Consider the following 20,003-nt stretch of genomic DNA (forward strand, 5'->3'; position numbering starts at 1 on the left):
GTTGTGAACGTGTAAATCAACAAGTGGATGTGTGACGCTCGGCTTCGGTTCTGGGAAAACCGTCGTGTGCCGTTTCGCAGTTTGTGAGTGATGATAAACACAGGCGGACGGAGGCCCTCAGGGGCCAAACCTCACATCCCTCATGTCTTCTGTGTTTACAGCGGCAACTCAGTGGATTTTGTATTTATCTCGGCGTGTCGGATCATGTGACCCGAGTTTCTGCTCACGTGTGGAGTAATCTGGTTCTGATGACTCTCCTTCTCTCGTCCAGGGGACTGTGCAGCATGGGTTACAGTCTGAACACACATGTTGATCATACAGGACATTATGTTGAGAAGATTTCCCTCAAACTCTCAGATCAAATCCAGCATTTGAACCTTTTTCACCCATTAATTGCTTTGATGAATTACTGATGAATTTCCATTTTTAAAGCATCTGATAAAAGATAAAAGCATCTGTGGAATGTAATTTGTACACACACACACACACACACACACACACACACACACACACACACACACACACACACACATACACACACACACACACACACACACATACTCTCTCTCTCACACACACACTCACTCACTCACAGACACACAAACAGTCACACACTCACTCACACACACACACTCACTTGCACGCTCACTCACTCACACACACACACACACACACACACACACACACATACATACTCTCTCACACACACACACTCACATAAACAAACAAACAGACACACACACACACACACTCACTCACTCACTCACTCACTCTCTCACACACACACACACACATACATACTCTCTCACACACACACACTCACGTAAACAAACAAACAGACACACACACACACACACACTCACTCACTCACTCACTCACTCACTCTCTCACACACACGCAAACAAACAGTCACACACACACACACACTCTCTCTCACACACACTCACACACACACACACACACACACACACACACACACTCATCTTGCATAAATGTAGAAACACAAGCACATCACAGTACAGAAGTAAGACTCGTTTGTTTGACCCTCTTCTAAAGAGCCTCCAGACTCTCCGCTTCTTCCTGCAGAATCACAGCGTTACATTCACTCTCTCACACACACACACACACACACACACTCTCACACACACACACACACACACACACTCTCTCTCTCTCTCTCTCTCACACACACACACACACACACACACTCTCTCTCACACACATCAGAATCAGCCTCGAGATTCATATTCTCCAGCTGTAGATCCAGACGTGTTCAGCATCTGTCAGTCACACGGGAGTCTCAGAGGAGCTGTGTGTGTGTGTGTGTGTGTGTGTGTGTGTGTGTGTATGGATTTATTGATTTGTGTGAGGAATGGGATTCAGACTGATCTGTGGCTTTGTAACTTCATGGGCTGTTGGGTTTGTGTTCTGTAATTCAGTAACTCAGAGTGTGTCGGTGGGGACTGTGGCTGGACAGAAACACAGCCGCCGCTCCTCCGTCATGTTCAGCTCTAAAACCGGCGCGTCTGTGAGATGCTCTCAGTACAGCAGGGAGACGTGTTTACATTCCCCTGTGTCACACACACTCTCCCTCCTGTGTGGTCTCTGTCCGTGTGTGTGTGTGTGTGTGTGTGTGTGTGTGTGTGTGTGTGTGTCTGTCTGTCTTGTGTGTGTGTGTGTGTGTGTGTGTGTGTCTGTCCGTGTGTGTGTGTGTGTGTGTGTGTGTGTGTGTGTGTGTGTGTGTGTGTGTGTGTGTGTGTGTGTGTGTGTGTGTGTGTGTGTGTGTTATGACTGATGTTATGTTTTGTGCTCAAATACCTGCAACATAAAACAACCAGCTTTGGCAAATGATCCTCCAGCAAACACATAACGCTACAGACTGCAGTTATGATCTTCTCCTCTAATCTATTTATTGTTAACGTGAGCTTTGATGTGTAATATATCAGATGTTGGGGATGCTCTCAATTTATCCGCATGTGTAAAACATCACATCATACCTCATCAGAACATCCTTTCCATGAACACTTGACCTCTTGTGTCACCATCAAATCAAAATTGACAATTCTTTCATATTTATATATATGTATATTTAATTAAAAATATGAATTCCCGACAACATCTCTTCTCCGATGACTTCATAATAGTGAAAAAAGCTATTTCTATTTCACGCCTACTTGAATGTTCACCAATAAATGTTTTAAATATATTTTTGCACATTTCTGTGTTATATTGTAATACTAATGCACATTTTATAAACTACTATATACTGTATAATTACTATAAAAAACATTAATTGGCATAATATAAATTAAACATATATATATATATATATATATATACATACATAAACAAAATGTATTAATAAATTACTTTAATAATTTAATGTTATAATAGTTAATATATAATAGATATTAATACTGTGGTACTATAGTACAACTTGTAAATTATTCTGTAATTATATCGGCTAAATCAAAAAATCAGTGTAAAGCATGAAATATGGCAAGAATCACATCTGATTTATTTCCACATATATGAGAAAGTGATTGAAAATGTTCGATTCAGTGTGATTTTGGACCTGTGAGCTTCTGGATCACACACACACACACACACACACACACATCTTCTCGCTCTCAGTCGGTGTGTGTGCTCATGCAGAGAGAGAGTCACATGCTCTTCTTGATTAGAGGAAAATCACTTAAAGCAGAGCGCAGCGAAAATGGCAAACGCCGAAACCAGCAGTTGCACAAGCAGAGACAAAGAGGTGTGTGTGTGTGTGTGTGTGTGTGTGTGTGTGTGTTTCAGGCACTGATCTGTCATTGGTCAGGCTGTCTCCTGCACACAGACACAGATCTGGAACAAAATGGCCTCTTGTGCAGAGAAGACAGCATCAGCATCATCATCATCAGGGTCATGTGACGCTCCCATCAGCCACCAGACACACTGAGTGACATCATGCTCACTTCACTTGATCTGGGATGAGGAGAATAGATGCAGGTCGAGTCTCCTTCGTATATACAGCGGTTTTTACAACACAGAGAGTTTCAAAGCAGCTTCACAGAGATAACAGGGAAATAATGCAACTAAGTGTGTGTCTAGAAGAGGAAGCGTCACAGTCCGGCTTAAGGAAGTCGAGTGATGCTTCAGTTTTGTTGTAGAAAGAAAAAAAAAGAAAGAAAAAAAGTTATTTATTTAGTTCATAATAATGAGTCGGAAGTCGCAACGTTCCATTTTTAAAAATGTGCGATTATGTGGAAAAACAGTGAAATAATAGATTTTTTTGTGTGCTAATTTCAAAGAACAGACATTCAAAAATAATCTCCCAAAGTTTCGTAGTCCAGATAATTGAGTAAAGGTATTTAAATGACTATTAAAGTTTACAAAGTTATACTATATTCGCTGGAAATGAACATTGTTTTTCTCAGCTCTGAGTGTGTCCCGGTATCCCCTGAAGCGTCACGATCTCTGCTCTCCAAACATGGCGTTACACGTTGTATAGAACCAATCAGAAAGCTTAGAAATGAACACAAACGCTGATCATTTGTCAGTGGGAAGCCCCGTTTCGACTGACCGGCGCGCGATTGGTCCAGCCGTCCTCCTGTCAGACGCAGCGCTCTGTGTAAACAAGCTCAAGATCTCCTCAGAAAGATTCAATATTATTAATTTGAGAAATGTCGTGTTATATATAATGGCTTTGGTCAAATTAAGCTGTAAAATAAATAGATTATCTCTTCAAATGCAATGGATTTTGAAAGATATCAACAAAAAACGGGCAAAAAACTATTTTCTCAGGTTTTCAAATTGGAAAAATAATTAAAATGTGTATATCTTTACAACCATTGACTAGGATATCATTTGAAAGCTTATGGTCTCCTCTTTCCATTAATACCAAAATCTCAATTTTTACATTTGCGTCACTGTGACTCATTTTGCTGGATCAGGTCACATATATACATATCATAATATACAGTTCATATGTGACCCTGTGACCCGAACCCAGTCTGGAGCCGCACGGGTATATCTGTGGCGATAACAACTATACACTGTACGGGTCAAAATTATCCATTTTACTTTTATGCCAAAAATCATGAGGATATTAAGATCATGTTCATGAAGATATTTAGTAAATGTCCTACCGTAAATATATAAAACATGTATTTTTGTGAGTGAATGCAGCACAATCGTGAACATAAATGCACAACTTTAAAGGAGATTTTCTCAGTTTAATTTTTTTTTACCAAAAACAACCCATACATCAATGGAAAGATTATTTAATCAGCTTTCATGTGATGTAAAAATCTCAATTTAAAAAATGTTTACCCATGTGACTGGTTTTGTGGTCACATGGGTCACCAGCGATTTCACACCGTGTGTTTGAGACTGTCTTTGGTTCACTGCAGTTTTAAGCAGAAAATACTCAGCAATGCTGTCGACTTATGAACTTACACATGGTGTGTGTTAAAGCAGATTAATAACTCCACATACACACATACACTACATTAACAGCTGGATTTACACCACAGGGGGACTTTAAATAAAGAAAAGGATGCAAGTAAACTAATCAATTTGAGGTTTTGTTGTCACACTTAATAACAACTTTAATAAATTAATAACAAGTGATCATTTCGACGGAAGTGAATCAATCAAAACTAACTTTAGCTGGAGAATAACATTATTCAAGAACCGCTATAAAGCCAAAACAATCTGTTACCTTAAGTTATACGTTTATCTCTGTAAAGCAGCTTTGAAACAGTCTACATTGTTAAAAGCGCTGTATAAATGATGACTTGACTTGACACTCCACTAAGATTGAAGATCATGTCAGCTTTATTTATACAGCGCTCTTTACAATGCAGATTTGTTCAAAGATAACAGGAAAATAATGCAAGAAAAGATCATGTGATGAAGCAGAGTGAGTGTGTCTGAGCAGTGCTAGTGTTGATCATGGACACCATCAGACTCTCACCTCTAGGTGGCGTAGTTGTGTTCCGCAACCAGATGTTCTGACCCGTTTACTGCACTACAAACATCACCGTGATCATTGAATATGTCTCCGGAGAGCCGTCCTGTACATCTGGAGACCTCCAGCCTCAGATCCGCCAATCTCAATCCAAACGCTGTGATCAGCACTTCAGAGAGCATTGATTTACAGCGCAGAGCCACAGAACAGCATCAGCCCCGTGGGGGACCTGTCAATCATCTCAAGGCCACGCCCACCTCTTTGTGTCACCGCTGGGGGAGGGGCTTGACGGGTCAGAGCTGTGACTTCAGCCTCAGGGTCACTTCTGTTCATTATTTCTGTGAATTAAAGCGTGTGTGCAGCCGTTGCACCAGTGCATCATGGGTCATGTGCTCACCGGTTGCTGGGAATAAATGCAAAAATTATATTTGCTAAATTTGCATTATTCAATCATTTTATCCCTTAAAACTCATCTCTGATCACCACAATGACATATTCAAACGTTTTTTCATGCCTTAAATATCTTGAATGTAACTCGACACCCTTGCCTCATTTAGTATGCGTGGCTCTATGAATATGCAGATGAGCCCCGCCTCCACTCACTCCCTCACTCAGAGATCCACTGGTGGACGATCACACGTTGATCTGATTGGTCAAGGTAGTGTGTGACGTCAGAAACACCAGCGATTTCACACCGTGTGTTTGAGACTGTCTTTGGTTCACTGCAGTTTTAAGCAGAAAATACTCAGCAATGCTGTCGACTTATGAACTTACACATGTGTGTGTTAAAGCAGATTAATAACACCAAAATTAAACTAATTTGATTAATTACAGAGACATGTGACACTGATTTAAATGTGACATTTTGAAGTAAAATTGTACGTTCTTGTAACATACCCCAATAATCAAAGTTTTGAACTTGTGGAAATCATTGTTTACTGTGTGTAACATAATCTTCATGTTGTTCCTGGTGTGACGGCCAGTGTGAGGCAGTTTGCGTTCGTGTGTGTGTGTTAGTGTGTGTGTTGGTGTGTGTGTTATCAAGCCTGTGACAGATGTATACCTCTCGACGTCCCGATGACTAGAGAACACACACGGGTTAGATAGTCCTCAACCTTCCCCCATCCGTTTAACTACACCCTTCAGCCAAACGCCTGGCCTCAGAGATACCAGAGAGAGAGAGAGAGACAGAGAGAGAGAGAGAGAGAGAGAGAGAGAGAGAGAGCGAAGAGAGAGAGAGAGAGAGAGAGAGAGAGAGAGAGAGAGCGAAGGAGAGAGAGAGAGCGAAGGAGAGAGAGAGAGAGAGACAGAGAGAGCGAAGGAGAGAGACACACAGAGAGAGAGAGAGAGAGCGAAGGAGAGAGAGAGAGAGAGCGAAGGAGAGAGACACACAGAGAGAGAGAGAGAGAGAGCGAAGGAGAGAGAGAGAGCGAAGGAGAGAGAGAGAGAGAGACAGAGAGAGCGAAGGAGAGAGACACACAGAGAGAGAGAGAGAGAGCGAAGGAGAGAGAGAGAGAGAGCGAAGGAGAGAGAGAGAGAGAGAGAGAGAGAGAGCGAAGGAGAGAGAGAGAGAGACACACAGAGAGAGAGAGAGAGAGAGAGAGAGAGAGAGAGCGAAGGAGAGAGACACACACAGAGAGAGAGAGAGAGAGAGAGAGAGAGCGAAGGAGAGAGACACACAGAGAGAGAGAGAGAGAGCAAAGGAGAGAGAGACACACACACACACAGAGAGAGAGCAAAGGAGAGAGAGAGACACACACACAGAGAGAGAGAGAGCAAAGGAGAGAGAGAGACACACACACAGAGAGAGAGAGAGAGAGACACACACACAGAGAGAGAGAGTGAAGGAGAGAGAGAGAGAGCAAAGGAGAGAGAGACACACACACAGAGAGAGAGAGTGAAGGAGAGAGAGAGAGAGCAAAGGAGAGAGAGACACACACACAGAGAGAGAGCAAAGGAGAGAGAGAGACACACACACAGAGAGAGAGAGAGCAAAGGAGAGAGAGACACACACACACAGAGAGAGAGAGAGAGAGAGAGCATGATGGACGAGCTACAGGCAGTGTGTGAGAATAGAGAGTCAGGTCTTGATCTTCTGCAGGTTTGCCACTGAGGCGCTCGTTTCCTCAATGAACACATATAAACACACAGAGCCTAACTATGACTTTAATCTCGCAATTCTGACTTTTTTTACATCTCAAAATTCTGTTAATAAATTAAATATCTTGACTTTTTTTCTTGCAATTCTGTTTTTATTTTGTTTCCGCCTCAGAATAAATTAAATAAATAAAGGTAATTGCAACTTTTTATCTCAGATATCTGCCTTTTTTTTTTTTAAAGTTTACATCTCGCAATTCTGTTTATAAATTTAAAATAATAAAGGTAATTTAAACTTTTTATCTCACAATTCTGACTTCTCAGTTCTCAAAAGTTGTAATTACCCGTTTGTTTGTTTTTTGTATATTATTTTTTATATTTATGCTCTTGTCCCAGAGCGGTTCTGAGGAAGCCCAGCACATGTTCAGCACAGCTTGAGCTGGAGATAAGAGCTCGTGTCGTTCTGAAGCCTGAGTTTCACACACACACACACACACACACACTCACAGAAGATTAACCCTTGTGTGCCGTTTCAACGCCACAACCCCTTCCCGGGACAAGTGTGTTTCCACAGTGACTGCGAGGAGGTTTGCGTTGATGACACACACACCAGTCAAAACTTTTAGAAATGTTTTAAAGTCTCTTCTGCTCAGCAAGGCTGCGTTTATTTGATCAAAAAAACAGTAAAACAGTGAAATATGATTATAATGTAGATCATCAGTTCTCTATGTGAATATATAGTAAAGTGTAATTTATTCCTGTGATCAAAGCTGAGTTTATCATCATTACTCCAGTCTTCAGTGTCACATGATCCTCCAGAAATCAGTGTAATATGATGATCTGGGGCCTCATTTATAACCGGTGCGTACGCACAAAACCGGCCCAGAGAGAGGCGTACGCCACTTCCGACGCATCAGTTGTGATTTATAAAAACAAACTTGACGGGAGAATGTGCGCACCTGCACGCAAACTCTGACCCATGCGTACGAACGCTTTGGAGACGGAGCAGTTTGGCGACACCGATGGTGAGCTGGAGTTAAATGTCTTTTTGGTCACTTTTAGACAGAAAATCTAAATAAAGTGATACATAGGCCTAGAAAGATAATACAAATATAATTTCACTCACCAAGCCTATCACTTGAAGCAAATATCCACACACACCTTAAATGTCCGCCAGCGAGCGCGTTGGGCCGTTTAGTGAAACTGACGCATATCTAACAGCAGATGAAGTAAAACTGTACATCTTCATTATGAGTCCTAATCATAAATAGGCTACAGTTTATTTAAAACAATGATTTAAACTATGTTTTATTTCTGATATAAACATTTAGATTAAATATGCCATTCCCATTAACGGAGTTAAACACTTAAACTACATGACATTTAGGCCTACTGAAAGTTTAAAAAAAAAAGTAAAAAAAAAAATATATATATATACAATAAATAGCCTATAAATATTTGTTGTGGATGCAATGCTTTTGAACACTTTTCCTTTGGCATGCTGTGTTTCAATGTTTTATCTACAGAGATAATTGCTTATCATGATAATAGCAGATTGTGCTAATATAATGCACAACAAGGTCGATCTGTTTCCATTACAAATATAAATCAATTATAAATACTATTTGGTCAGTGGAAAAGATTGAGAAAAACTTTCTCTGAAATGTATTTTACACTATTTGATTTATTTATTCAAAAACAAGGCAAGGATACTAAATTATTTTTATTAATGTAATGTGACGGCACGTATTTCATATTTTCCTAATGTCTTGTATTGTTAAACATGTTATCACGTGGATGAATAATCATATGCAAATGATATGCAGATGAGGATAGTAAAACTAGGCGTTGTAAGCTCCATATGTGGTTATCGCACAATCTTCCGCGGAGTGGGGTTTATAAAGTGAGTTCTGCGCAGGTTCTGGCGTACGCACGGTTTTATAAGTCTGAATATTTTTTTGCGCACGCCATTTTTGGCTTTTTGGCGCACGTACACTTTTAGTGCGGATCCTACGCACAGTTTTATAAATGAGACCCCTGATGATCAAGACACATTTATGATTATTATCAGTGATGAAAACACTTATTTACATTTTTATTTCAGGATTCTTTGATGAATATAAAGTTCAGCATTAATATGAAATATAATATTTTATAACATTAAACACTACCGTTCAAAGGTTTGGGGGCAGTAAGAATTTTATTAATAAAATTTCAAAGATCATCAAAGATTAAGTAAATTGATCAAAAGTGACAGTAAAGACATTTATAATGTTACAAATTGTTTTATTTCAAATGTGTTTTTTTTTACTTTTTATTCATCAAATAATCCTGAAATAATAATGTAAATAACTGTGTTCATCACTGATAATAATCATAAATGTTTCTTGAGCATCAGATCATCATATTACACTGATTTCTGGAGGATCATGTGACACTGAAGACTGGAGTAATGATGATAAACTCAGCTTTGATCACAGGAATAAATTACACTTTACTATATATTCACATAGAGAACTGATGATCTACATTATAATAATATTTCACTGTTTTTACTGTATTTTTGATTGAATAAACGCAGCTGTGAGCAGAAGAGACTCTCTCAGAAACATAAAAATCTTATCGATCCAAAACTTTTGACTGGTAGTGTATTTTTGTTTGGTTGTGTTTTGAGTGAGCACATGTAACATGAACACACACACACACACTCTAGAGGAACGGTCCGGTCAGAAGCCTGTATTGTCTGGCGGTCTGTCGTGTGCTCGTCACTGATTGGCCAGCTCTGTGTTAAGTGGCTTAGCATCGACCTCGTCACTATTGATTATTGCAGATTCCCGGCTGTATAATTGTCATCTATCGGCCGCTTGTCAGTCAGAGAAGCGGACTATGAAGTGGACTAATGCAATTGAGATGCTGGCATGTGTAATTGAATCATTGATTTGTTTTGACAAGCCCAATTATGCTAATCTCCTCAGAATATGCACGTTATGTTGTTAATAACTCTTTTATATTGTGACTTGAGATGTAAACGGAGAAGCTCTCGGGTGGAGTCGTGGTTCTTCACTGGTCGATGGCGATGACAGAGAGAGGATGAGGAGGATGATGATGAAGGAGAGGAGGGTTATGTAAATGTTTATCATGCAAATAAAGTGCATTACTTCTGAGATTCAGAGGCTCATGATGCATATTAGTGCTCGTCTGCAGCGTAAGCGTTATTGTGGGAATATAGATCGATCTGCCTATTTCAGTGAGGAAGAAACCAATTTAATAATACAAAAAAATAATATATGATTTAGTAATAATAAATTATAATATTTTTTTTATAATAAATAATAAAATAATATATATGTATATTTATTTTATTTATATGTATATTTATTTATTTTTATTTATTTATTTTTCAGAGAGGTTCTGTTTATTTATTTATATATATATATTTATATATATGTGTTTATTTATATATACCGGTATATTTTTTTTTTTTTTTTTTTCAGAGAGGTTCTGTTTATTTATTTATATATATGTATTTTTTTATATATATATATATATATGTATTTTTTTATTTATATATATATCTTTTTCAGAGAGCTTCTGTTTATTTATTTATATATATATATGTATTTATTTATATATATATATAGTTATTTTTTTCAGAGAGGCTCTGTTTATTTATATATATATGTATATTTATTTATTTATGTGTGTGTGTATGTGTATTTATTTATATATATATATTATTTTTTTAGAGAGAGAGAGAGAGAGAGAGAGAGCGAGAGAGAGAGAGAGAGAGAGAGAGAGAGAGAGAGAGCATCACTCGGGCCTGCGCGCGTCTATTGTTCGCTCAGCGCGTGAACACAAAGACTCTTGAGGCGCGGGTTCATCGAGCACGAGCGCCGCGGGACCTTCAGCTCGAGGCCTCGCGCGAGTTAAACCGGACGATTCTACCTCAATAACCGACGTTTCTCATGGTTTTACACCGATTTTCATGATTTCCCGCGTCCCGGGATTCACATAAAGCCCGTTTGGAGTCGGTCGATCCTCCGTTACGTCAGTGTTTCAGGTAAAGCTGAGGGGGTTTATTTACACCGCTTCAGTGGGACATTTAACTGTTATTTTACCTGACTGAGAGGGTTCATTTTAATTTCACTGTCGACTTTCATTCTGACATGTTTAACGGTTTCGTTAGATCATGTTTTGGTGTTTTATTTCAATGGTTCTTTGGTTCATGTCGGTGTTTTATTGAGCTGTTAGCATTAGCATGTAGCCTCGGGCCTCATCACTAGGCTTTTATTCATGAATAATCATTCTCATTTAAATCTGTAATGTCAGTTTCCCCTTTTTAAACTCTGTCAGATTATGATCTCTCACTAAACGTGTTGTAGTACTGAATGTGTGTGTGTAATAATGTAGTGTAGACACACTGATCTGTGGGTCTCATGACCAGACAATCTGCTGTTTATTCACAATGAAAACCCTCACATTCTGTTTATTTCACGAGCAAACACTTTAAACTACATTGAGGGGCTGATATACATGTTTAAAACGTCTTAAACTCTAGTTGTCTTTGATAAAACATTATTTATTTCCTCAATTAAACTCTTTATTTCAGTTTTATACACATGCATGATGTTTAATCTGTCCTGCTGCATTTCATAAAGCCATTTATTGCATTTTGTCGTGTGTTTGGAGAGAGATGTGCTGTAAGACTGTATTAGTGTGTTTTTAAGGATAATGCTGAGATATTCCTGTATCAGCAGCTGTGACTCTGTAAAGTAGCTCTCAAGTGTTTTCCTGTTAATTCGCAGTAATTTCCATTTACTGGAAGCCATCAGCATCGTCTCGAGGGTCTCTGTGGTGTTGTGGTGAAAACACTCATTAGCAGATCATATGATCATCGGCTCCCACTCTTCACATGCGATGGACCATTAGCCCGTCATGTCAGGCATAGAGCCGCCCGTGTGTAGTTTGTATGTTGAGATCTGTCCTGTAAGCACTCCACTTCTCATGATGGGAATTAGATTTGTAATGTGAGAGACCGAGAGATGTTTTCAAGAAAGCAATTTACTGCATGGGAAGTTTGTTGTTTGATTTGATTTAGAAAGTCATTAAGCAGCATTTGAATTATATCTCTTATGCCTGGTTCAGATTACACGATTTTTTTGTCGGTTACGATAGTCACTGTGTCAGATTACACGATTTTGAATCCTAAAATCTTGTCGTGTCTTGGACAAGAAACATGTCAGACTACACGTTGCTTTCTGACCAGTCATCGCGTGCCGTCGCAGACATTCACTCTCACATATACTATGTCATATACACACGCACTCACTCTCACACGTATACACACACACACACACACACTGGGGTGAGGGACAGTCCCGAAGTTTGAAGCTTTGTCCCGCAAGTCATAAGCAGTGTCCCACATTTTAATTTTGTCTGCATCATTTTATTTAATCGTCCTTTTAAATTACAATTATACAAAAAAAAAGTTAATAAGAAAACACTGAACGTGCGCAGCCGTTATTATTGGTTCTAGCCAGAGCGGGAATTCGGGAAAACAAACACTGAGAAAAAAAAATAATTCTGCAATAGAAAAATGGATCTATCCGGAGCTCCCGAGAAGAAAAAGCGTCTTTGTTCGTAAGGAATGGGAGAAAAAAATATATACATGGTTAAAACCAGTTACAGGTGACCCTAAAAAAGGAGATTGCTGTGTAGCCACCGAAGTTTCACCATCACGCCTGGAAAAGACACAAAAATAGGCTACTGAATCCGGTAAGAACGCATTTAATCTGTAGTCTTTCCTAATGGAATTTGTGTTTATTTGGAAATGTGCTTTTTAGCGATTGGATTATTATTTTCACTTAATTATTTAGATTAAATAGACCCGTGCTGTTAAAATGATTTTTATATTAGGCTATTAGTGACGTTCACAGCGCCGGTCAGCGCCGTCATAGACTAACATTTTTATAAAGCTAGCAAAGACATCTAACGTTAATATAAAATAATATATTTATTCACCTATAATAATAGTTAGTTATCTCCCTCGTGTCCCGCGAAATCAGGTCTGACCTGCAACAGAGCAATATAGCCAGGTGGTCACCCTAGCACTCACACTCACTAGCACACACTCTGTCTCGCTCGCTCACTCACTCACTCTCGTCGTGGAGGACCGAAAAAAAATCAAACATGCTAGTCTTTTTGTCGTGATGTCGTGAAGCATCGCAGACGCGACGTAGGTTGTCGCCCACTATGACACACTATACGAGATGAAACGATCAAATCTTGCGTCCCGACGCCCGTTGTCGTTTACGAATCCCCACGACACCCTACGTCAAACGAATCGTGCCAAAATCGGGCTAAAATCGTGTAATCTGAACCAGGCATTAATGGGACGCTCGTAATATCTAGTGCTCACGTTTTATTTACTCGCTTAATGGCTGAACAGGAAAAAAAGCTGACGACTTTTTTATATCCGGCTTTAATCTGAATATAACTTGTGTTTTATTAGTCTGTGACCTGTGAGCTGGACAGGTGTGTTGCCCGCTTTAGAAGGATCTGTGTTGGACTGGACTAAACTGTGTCCAGTGAATATTTAATGTCTGGAAGACTGCGTTATGAATGTTTGATGAAGGATGCGCTCTGATTTCGGGAGACTTTCTAAGCGTGAGATTGAAGTTTGTGCCGTCCAGAGTCTTTCAGTCGTCTCTCTCGAGGAAACACACACACACACACGTATATGAGCAAGTCTTTCTTTTAGATGGATGCTTGGATCAGAAGTGTGTTTGTTTATCAGGTGTCTGATCCATGAACAGAACCAGGTTTAGATTAAATCATTACGAGTGTAACGGTTCACGATACCATATTATCGTGATACTCCAAGACACATAGATTAACAAATGTACTGTTGATTAAAATGATAATTTTGGTTTTACATCGTGTGTGTAAATGAACCGGATTGGACTTGGTGCTGGAAACCCAACACAGGACAATAGAGACACCAGAATAACAATATTCATGATTCTGAAGCTGAAAACACAGAATTATTGTAGATGAATATGCTTGTGCTGTCACTGACTAGATATATTAAAAATAATGTAAGCCACTTTTTACTGGTAACATCAGGCATTATCATGACCCACAAATATGCATTATTATACATTATATTCAACATTATATATAGTAGTTTAATGCAGAACTGGCACTAAAACTCTGTAAACTTGAATTTTTGGTGAACTTGCCACGATACATATTGCATTGTTGTATTGTGACACTCAATATAAGATTTGAGACTTGATTGATGCGTGAGCAGAAACTGTCAGACGGACGATCGTAGACGTTTAATCGGTTGTTTACGCTGAGCACGAGAGCGGACGGTTATTAGCTTTACACTTCTGGAATATATTTCATTGGTTGTCAGATTTTCTTCATGTTTCTTATCAAGCCCGTGCTTCATTATCTGGTCATGTTTCAATGCCATTTGTAAGTCCCTTTGGTTAAAACACACCACTAGGTAGTTGCCTAAATAATGTTAATGTTTGATTTAACAATCCAGAAATAGCCAATGTTGTGTGGTTATCATTTATGATTGTAGTTTAATGATAATAAAATCATGGGTATCTGGATACCAACCTTTTTGGTCAAATCATAATTATTTTAGTGCTTTTCACAATAAACATTTCAAAGCAGCTTTACAGAAAGTCTTATTGTCATGTTTATAAGACTTTAATGTTTTAACAAAGCTAATTTTAGGTCTGGCCGATATATAACGATGGTATAAATGATTTATTTAGCGTGTGTGTATATATATATGTCCACAATAGTTGTTTGTCGTGTTTTTGAATGTTACTCTGAAATGAGCAAATGTTCTTTTCCACCTTCATTCTTGTATCGTTTGTATAAATCAATTAGAGAGCGTCTTCCTGTTGTTACGACCCTCCATTTTACGATGCGCCGTGACGTTGACGGCTCTCTGATTTATTTGCGAGACACGTCGAGCCGTCATTATGAGGCGGAGCTGTTTCCGCGACAACAGGGGTCGTGACCTCATTGTGGCTGAATGCATTGTGTCATAGATGTGTTTAATTGGCGGGATGGAGAGGGTTAGGGGTGTGGCTGACCTCCGACCCCTGCGCTGGGTTTATGGAGGGTCTTTATTGCTTGAGTGTGAGAGACCGTCACTGTATTAACACACACACACACACACACACACACGTTTGGTTTTCTATCTTGATGGGGACTCTCCATAGACGTAATACTGTACGTTTATACTGTACACTAAACTACCAAACACACACACACACTCTAACCCTACCCCTAAACCTACCCAACATACACGCACACTAAACGTACCCATCACACACACTCTCTCTAACCCTACCCCTAAACCTACCCAACACACACACACACACTAACCCTACCCAACATACACGCACACTAAACGTACCCATCACACACACACACACTCTCTCTAACCCTACCCCTAAACCTACACAACACACACACACACACTAACCCTACCCCTAAACCTACCCAACACACACGCACACTAAACGTACCCATCACACACACACGCTAACCCTACCCCTAAACCTACCTATCACACACGCACACTAAACGTACCCATCACACACACACACTAACCCTACCCCTAAACCTACCTATCACACACGCACACTAAACGTACCCATCACACACACATACACTAACCGTACCCCTAACCCTACCCAACACACACACTAACCCTACCCATCACACATACACACTAACCCTATCATCACACAAAACTGCATTTTTACGCTTTCAAAAAAGCTTTTTTCCTCAGTTTAGGTCCTCAGTGACAAGAGTCCCCATGAGTCAAATCAACATCTCTGGGTTTTAGCTTCACTGAGTCACTGACCAATCAGCACTGCCCGTCAAAAGTTTGGAATAATTATGTTTTTGAAATTGAAGTCTCTTCTGCTCAGCAAGGCTGCATGCATTTGTTCAAAAATACAGTAAAAGCTGAAATATTATTATAATGTAGATCATCAGTTCTCTATGTGAATATATAGTAAAGTGTAATTTATTCCTGTGATCAAAGCTGTATTTATCATCATTACTCCAGTCTTCAGTGTCACATGATCCTCCAGAAATCATTCAAACATGATGATGAATGTGACGTCATTAAACTCTCCTGATGTTTGACTAATGTGTCCAATCATTTCTCTCTCTCTCTCTCTCCGCTCAGGCTGTTCCTCCAAGTCGTTCAAGCTGTACTCTCCAAAGGAGCCCCCCAACGGAAGTGCTTTCCCCCCCTTCCACCCCGGCACCATGCTGGACCGAGACGTGGGGTGAGCTGAGATCAGTCACTGTATATTCACACACTGGGCCGTCATTTGGGCCACTTGAGTCCAGAGTAAAGGCAGCGTCACCTGCATCAGTCAGTGCAGCGCTACATCTCAGAGTAAATGGTAACGGGATGTCAGTAAGGGATAATGCACATCCAGCCGGCTGTTATCTCAGAATAAACCCGACAGGGTGATCAGGATCAGGTCTTCATCAGCCTGAAGGGGGTTTATTCTGAGATAACAACCGGCTAGATGTACATTATCCCGCTTATTACACGGATACTTTCCTGGAGCTCAGAAGGATTAATGTTAATGAAATGAATGTTAAATGTAAAAAGCAGACAGGAAGACAGTGCATTTATCAGCATGCCCCAGTAGATTCGGCACGCACTGGACTTTACAGCCCTGCCACAATGGAAACCACTCCCCCTTCCTTGAATACGGTCTAATCCTGGACACTGACGGACAGATCGTGTCACCGCAGAGAGGGATGAGCTCTTCATGTTCCAGTGTCTGACAGAGACCAGCGCTGATGCAGATCTTCTGTCTGAACCTCACAGTTATTCCTTTTGGGTCATTTTTTTTTTGGAGCTCAAACAGAAGAGCGCTGACGCTTGCAACGCCAAGGTCATGGGTTCGATTCCCAGGGAAAGTAAGAACTGATAAGAATGTAAATGCGTATCTTGAAATGCAATGTAAGTCGCTTTGGATAAAAGCGTCTGCCAAATGCAGACGGACACGATCTGCAGTCCAGTCCGTCAGTGTCCAGGATTAGACCGTATTCAAGGAAGGGGGAGTGGTTTCCATTGTGGCAGGGCTGTAAAGTCCAGTGCGTGTCGAATCTACTGGGGCATGCTGATAAATGCAGAAAACGACTGTCTTCCTGTCTGGTGTTGTTTTTTTTTTTTACATTTTGCAAGTAACAACATTTAACATTCATTCCATTAACATTAATCCTACTGACATTTGAATTAAACAATTGACTTTGTACGAGGGACATTGAGTATTGACATTTAAACAGATAATACATACAAGTATTAAATAAGCAAACAAATAAAAAGAAAGGCAAATAATACATTTGCATTACTTTCTCTTAGACTCAAGTAGGGGGATGGAAAGATCTCATTTAAACATGGTATCTCTGTTCATATGTGACTTTATAATCTTATATCTGACCCTGTGACCCGAACCCAGTCTGGAGCCGCACGGGTATATCTGTGGCAATAGCAACTATACACTGTACGGGTCAAAATTATACATTTTTCTTTTATGCCAAAAATCATGAGGATATTAAGATCATGTTCATGAAGATATTTAGTAAATGTCCTACCATAAATATATAAAACTTGTATTTGTGAGTGAATGCAGCACAATCGTGAACATAAATGCACAACTTTAAAGGAGATTTTCTCAATGTTTACATTTTTTTGCTCCTCAGATTCCAGATTTTCAATAGTTGTGTCTCGACCAAATATTGTCCTATCCTAACAAACCACACATCAGTGGAGAGATTATTTATTCATCTTTAATATTATGTGTAAATCTCAATAAATAAATAAATGACGGTCACATTTAACATCTGGGATGTTTTAATTGCTTTTTTTGTTTCTTTTAAATTTACATAAGAAATGAGCAAGACTTTTTATTCAGAGCAAAAGACAATCAATGTTGGTTTCGAAGCTGTACATTTAGATTTGTGGATATGACCTTTTCCAAGCGTGCACAGGACTTTGACTGCGTTATCTAAAAGAACAAGAACCAGTGTTAGAAAGCAAAATAAGACCATTTCTTCTATAAAGTATGTAGAAATATAAATTGAAATCTGTCCCAAACGATACCGTGAACTGACATCTAAAAAACAAATGAAGCACAGATTAAACTGCACTTGTTCTGATTGTGTGAGTCAGTTTTATGGCAATTTATAAGGTGTGTTATGAGGTTTGACGTTATCTTTCATGGTCTTGTTTTCTGTGTTGTTTCTGCAGCCCGACGCCCATGTACCCCCCCACATACCTGGAGCCGGGCATCGGGTGAGGCCTTTAAACCTGGAAAGCCTGACATATGAAATAATAGTCTGAATAATCTGTTATTAAAACGTTAATTTAACCTTTAGACAAAATATATTTAAAAACGTTCGCATGTGTTTTTTGTTTTGTATCAAATTTGATGCATCAGACTCATATAGTGAGAATATGGAGGAAAAAACACTTTTATTCAGAGACTCAAACTGAGCAAAAATATGCAGATGCTGATATTTATTTGCACTGAAAGTGATGAAATTCTGAAGCTTTAATGTAAATCAATGAGTCTTTATAGCAGATACTTACATAACATGCATATCAATAATGTCTTACTAAGATGATATTTAAATGGTTAGTTTTATGATCAAACCTCTGTAGTTTTAAAACAAAGTGATGATTGAGAGATGAACAAATAAACCTTTCTCAAAAGCCTGATGATCATATTTGATACTCGTGATTTTTCTAATAAATGATTATAATCAATAAACCAGCTTCAGTCCAGCTGAAATATTACTAACAATATCATAGATATTATCGCGTTTACTTGATAAAATCAGAGCAGATTTGCCACAGAAAGACTCGTGAAGCTCGAGCTGGAGGAGGACGCTTGTATAGTTACACTGACAGACTTTCACTGGATAAAAGAGTCTAAACTCTCGATCACACACAGCAGGACTGAGGAGACTGTGTGCGACCGGATCATTTACAGGCCTTAGTGTGTATCAAATATAATACAGTAGAATTAATACACTTGGATTAAAACATACAGATCCTGTATTAGGATATTTATTATTAAAAGCACTACGATGATTAAAGCATATGAAGTGTCGGTGTATGTCTGAGTGTTAACACACACTCTCTGTCTCAGGAGACACACACCTTATGGGAATCAGACAGACTACAGGATATTTGAGCTCAACAAACGGCTTCAGAACTGGACGGAGGTGAGTTTGATGTTCTGTGTTTCATGCTGAACTGTCAGCTGCATTTTAAACATGTAAGATGGCTTTATATGCGTGACAGAAACCCTATAGACCTTATTCAGAGCCGGTGTGAAAGAGGCTGTGAGGGACAGACTAGCTGTGTTTCCAGAGGCATCCGCTGTAAAAGCTCCTAGATTTCGTACAGTTTTCCACCGCTTATATCGTCAGGAGTTTTTTTGTCAACTGAAGTTTCTTGGAAAGATATTTTTCCAGTGTTTCATGAGCAGAACAATCCAAAAACACATTAAATAACAGTACAGCCCGTTAAAGAGATGCATGTCCCTCACAGCCTCGCTTTCATACCCATTAATAATCCAAGATGGCGCTGCTGTGAATCAGCTCTATAACATCAGCTGAACGCTTTCTCTTCCTCCCAGGAGTGTGATAATCTGTGGTGGGACGCTTTCACTACCGAGTTCTTTGAGGATGACGCTATGCTCACCATCACGTTTTGTCTGGAGGACGGTCCTAAACGATACAGTGAGTATCGCATGTCAGACAATAAGATATTAACATCTGTGTGTGTGTCTCTCTTTCTGACTCATGCTTCACAATACCAGCGAGTAAAAAAATACTGTTGCTTTCAGTCTCATATCATCAGTTGCTTCAGATTTGT

The 20,003-nt window shown here is 39.4% G+C and overlaps 1 protein-coding gene across 5 annotated transcripts in view; it reads left to right on the forward strand.

The window, feature by feature from the left end:
• The window catches only part of ldb1b (LIM-domain binding 1b), a 33,991-nt gene that overhangs the window by 4,999 nt on the left and 8,989 nt on the right, over positions 1 to 20,003 (forward strand). For 2 of the 5 annotated variants that reach the window (XM_079597903.1, XM_079597905.1), the window contains exons 2-5: positions 16,284 to 16,386; positions 18,369 to 18,413; positions 19,273 to 19,348; positions 19,765 to 19,867. In XM_079597903.1, the coding sequence (XP_079454029.1) occupies positions 16,367 to 16,386; positions 18,369 to 18,413; positions 19,273 to 19,348; positions 19,765 to 19,867 (244 nt within the window). In that variant the 5' untranslated portion in view covers positions 16,284 to 16,366. Of the gene's footprint in view, positions 1 to 10,799; positions 11,115 to 16,283; positions 16,387 to 18,368; positions 18,414 to 19,272; positions 19,349 to 19,764; positions 19,868 to 20,003 lie in introns of those variants that run through there. The other 3 variants (XM_079597902.1, XM_079597904.1, XM_079597901.1) reach the window with 3 other exon arrangements.

This window comes from Phoxinus phoxinus, assembly GCF_949152265.1.
Source record: "Phoxinus phoxinus genome assembly, chromosome: 22".
NCBI lineage: Eukaryota > Metazoa > Chordata > Actinopteri > Cypriniformes > Leuciscidae > Phoxinus > Phoxinus phoxinus.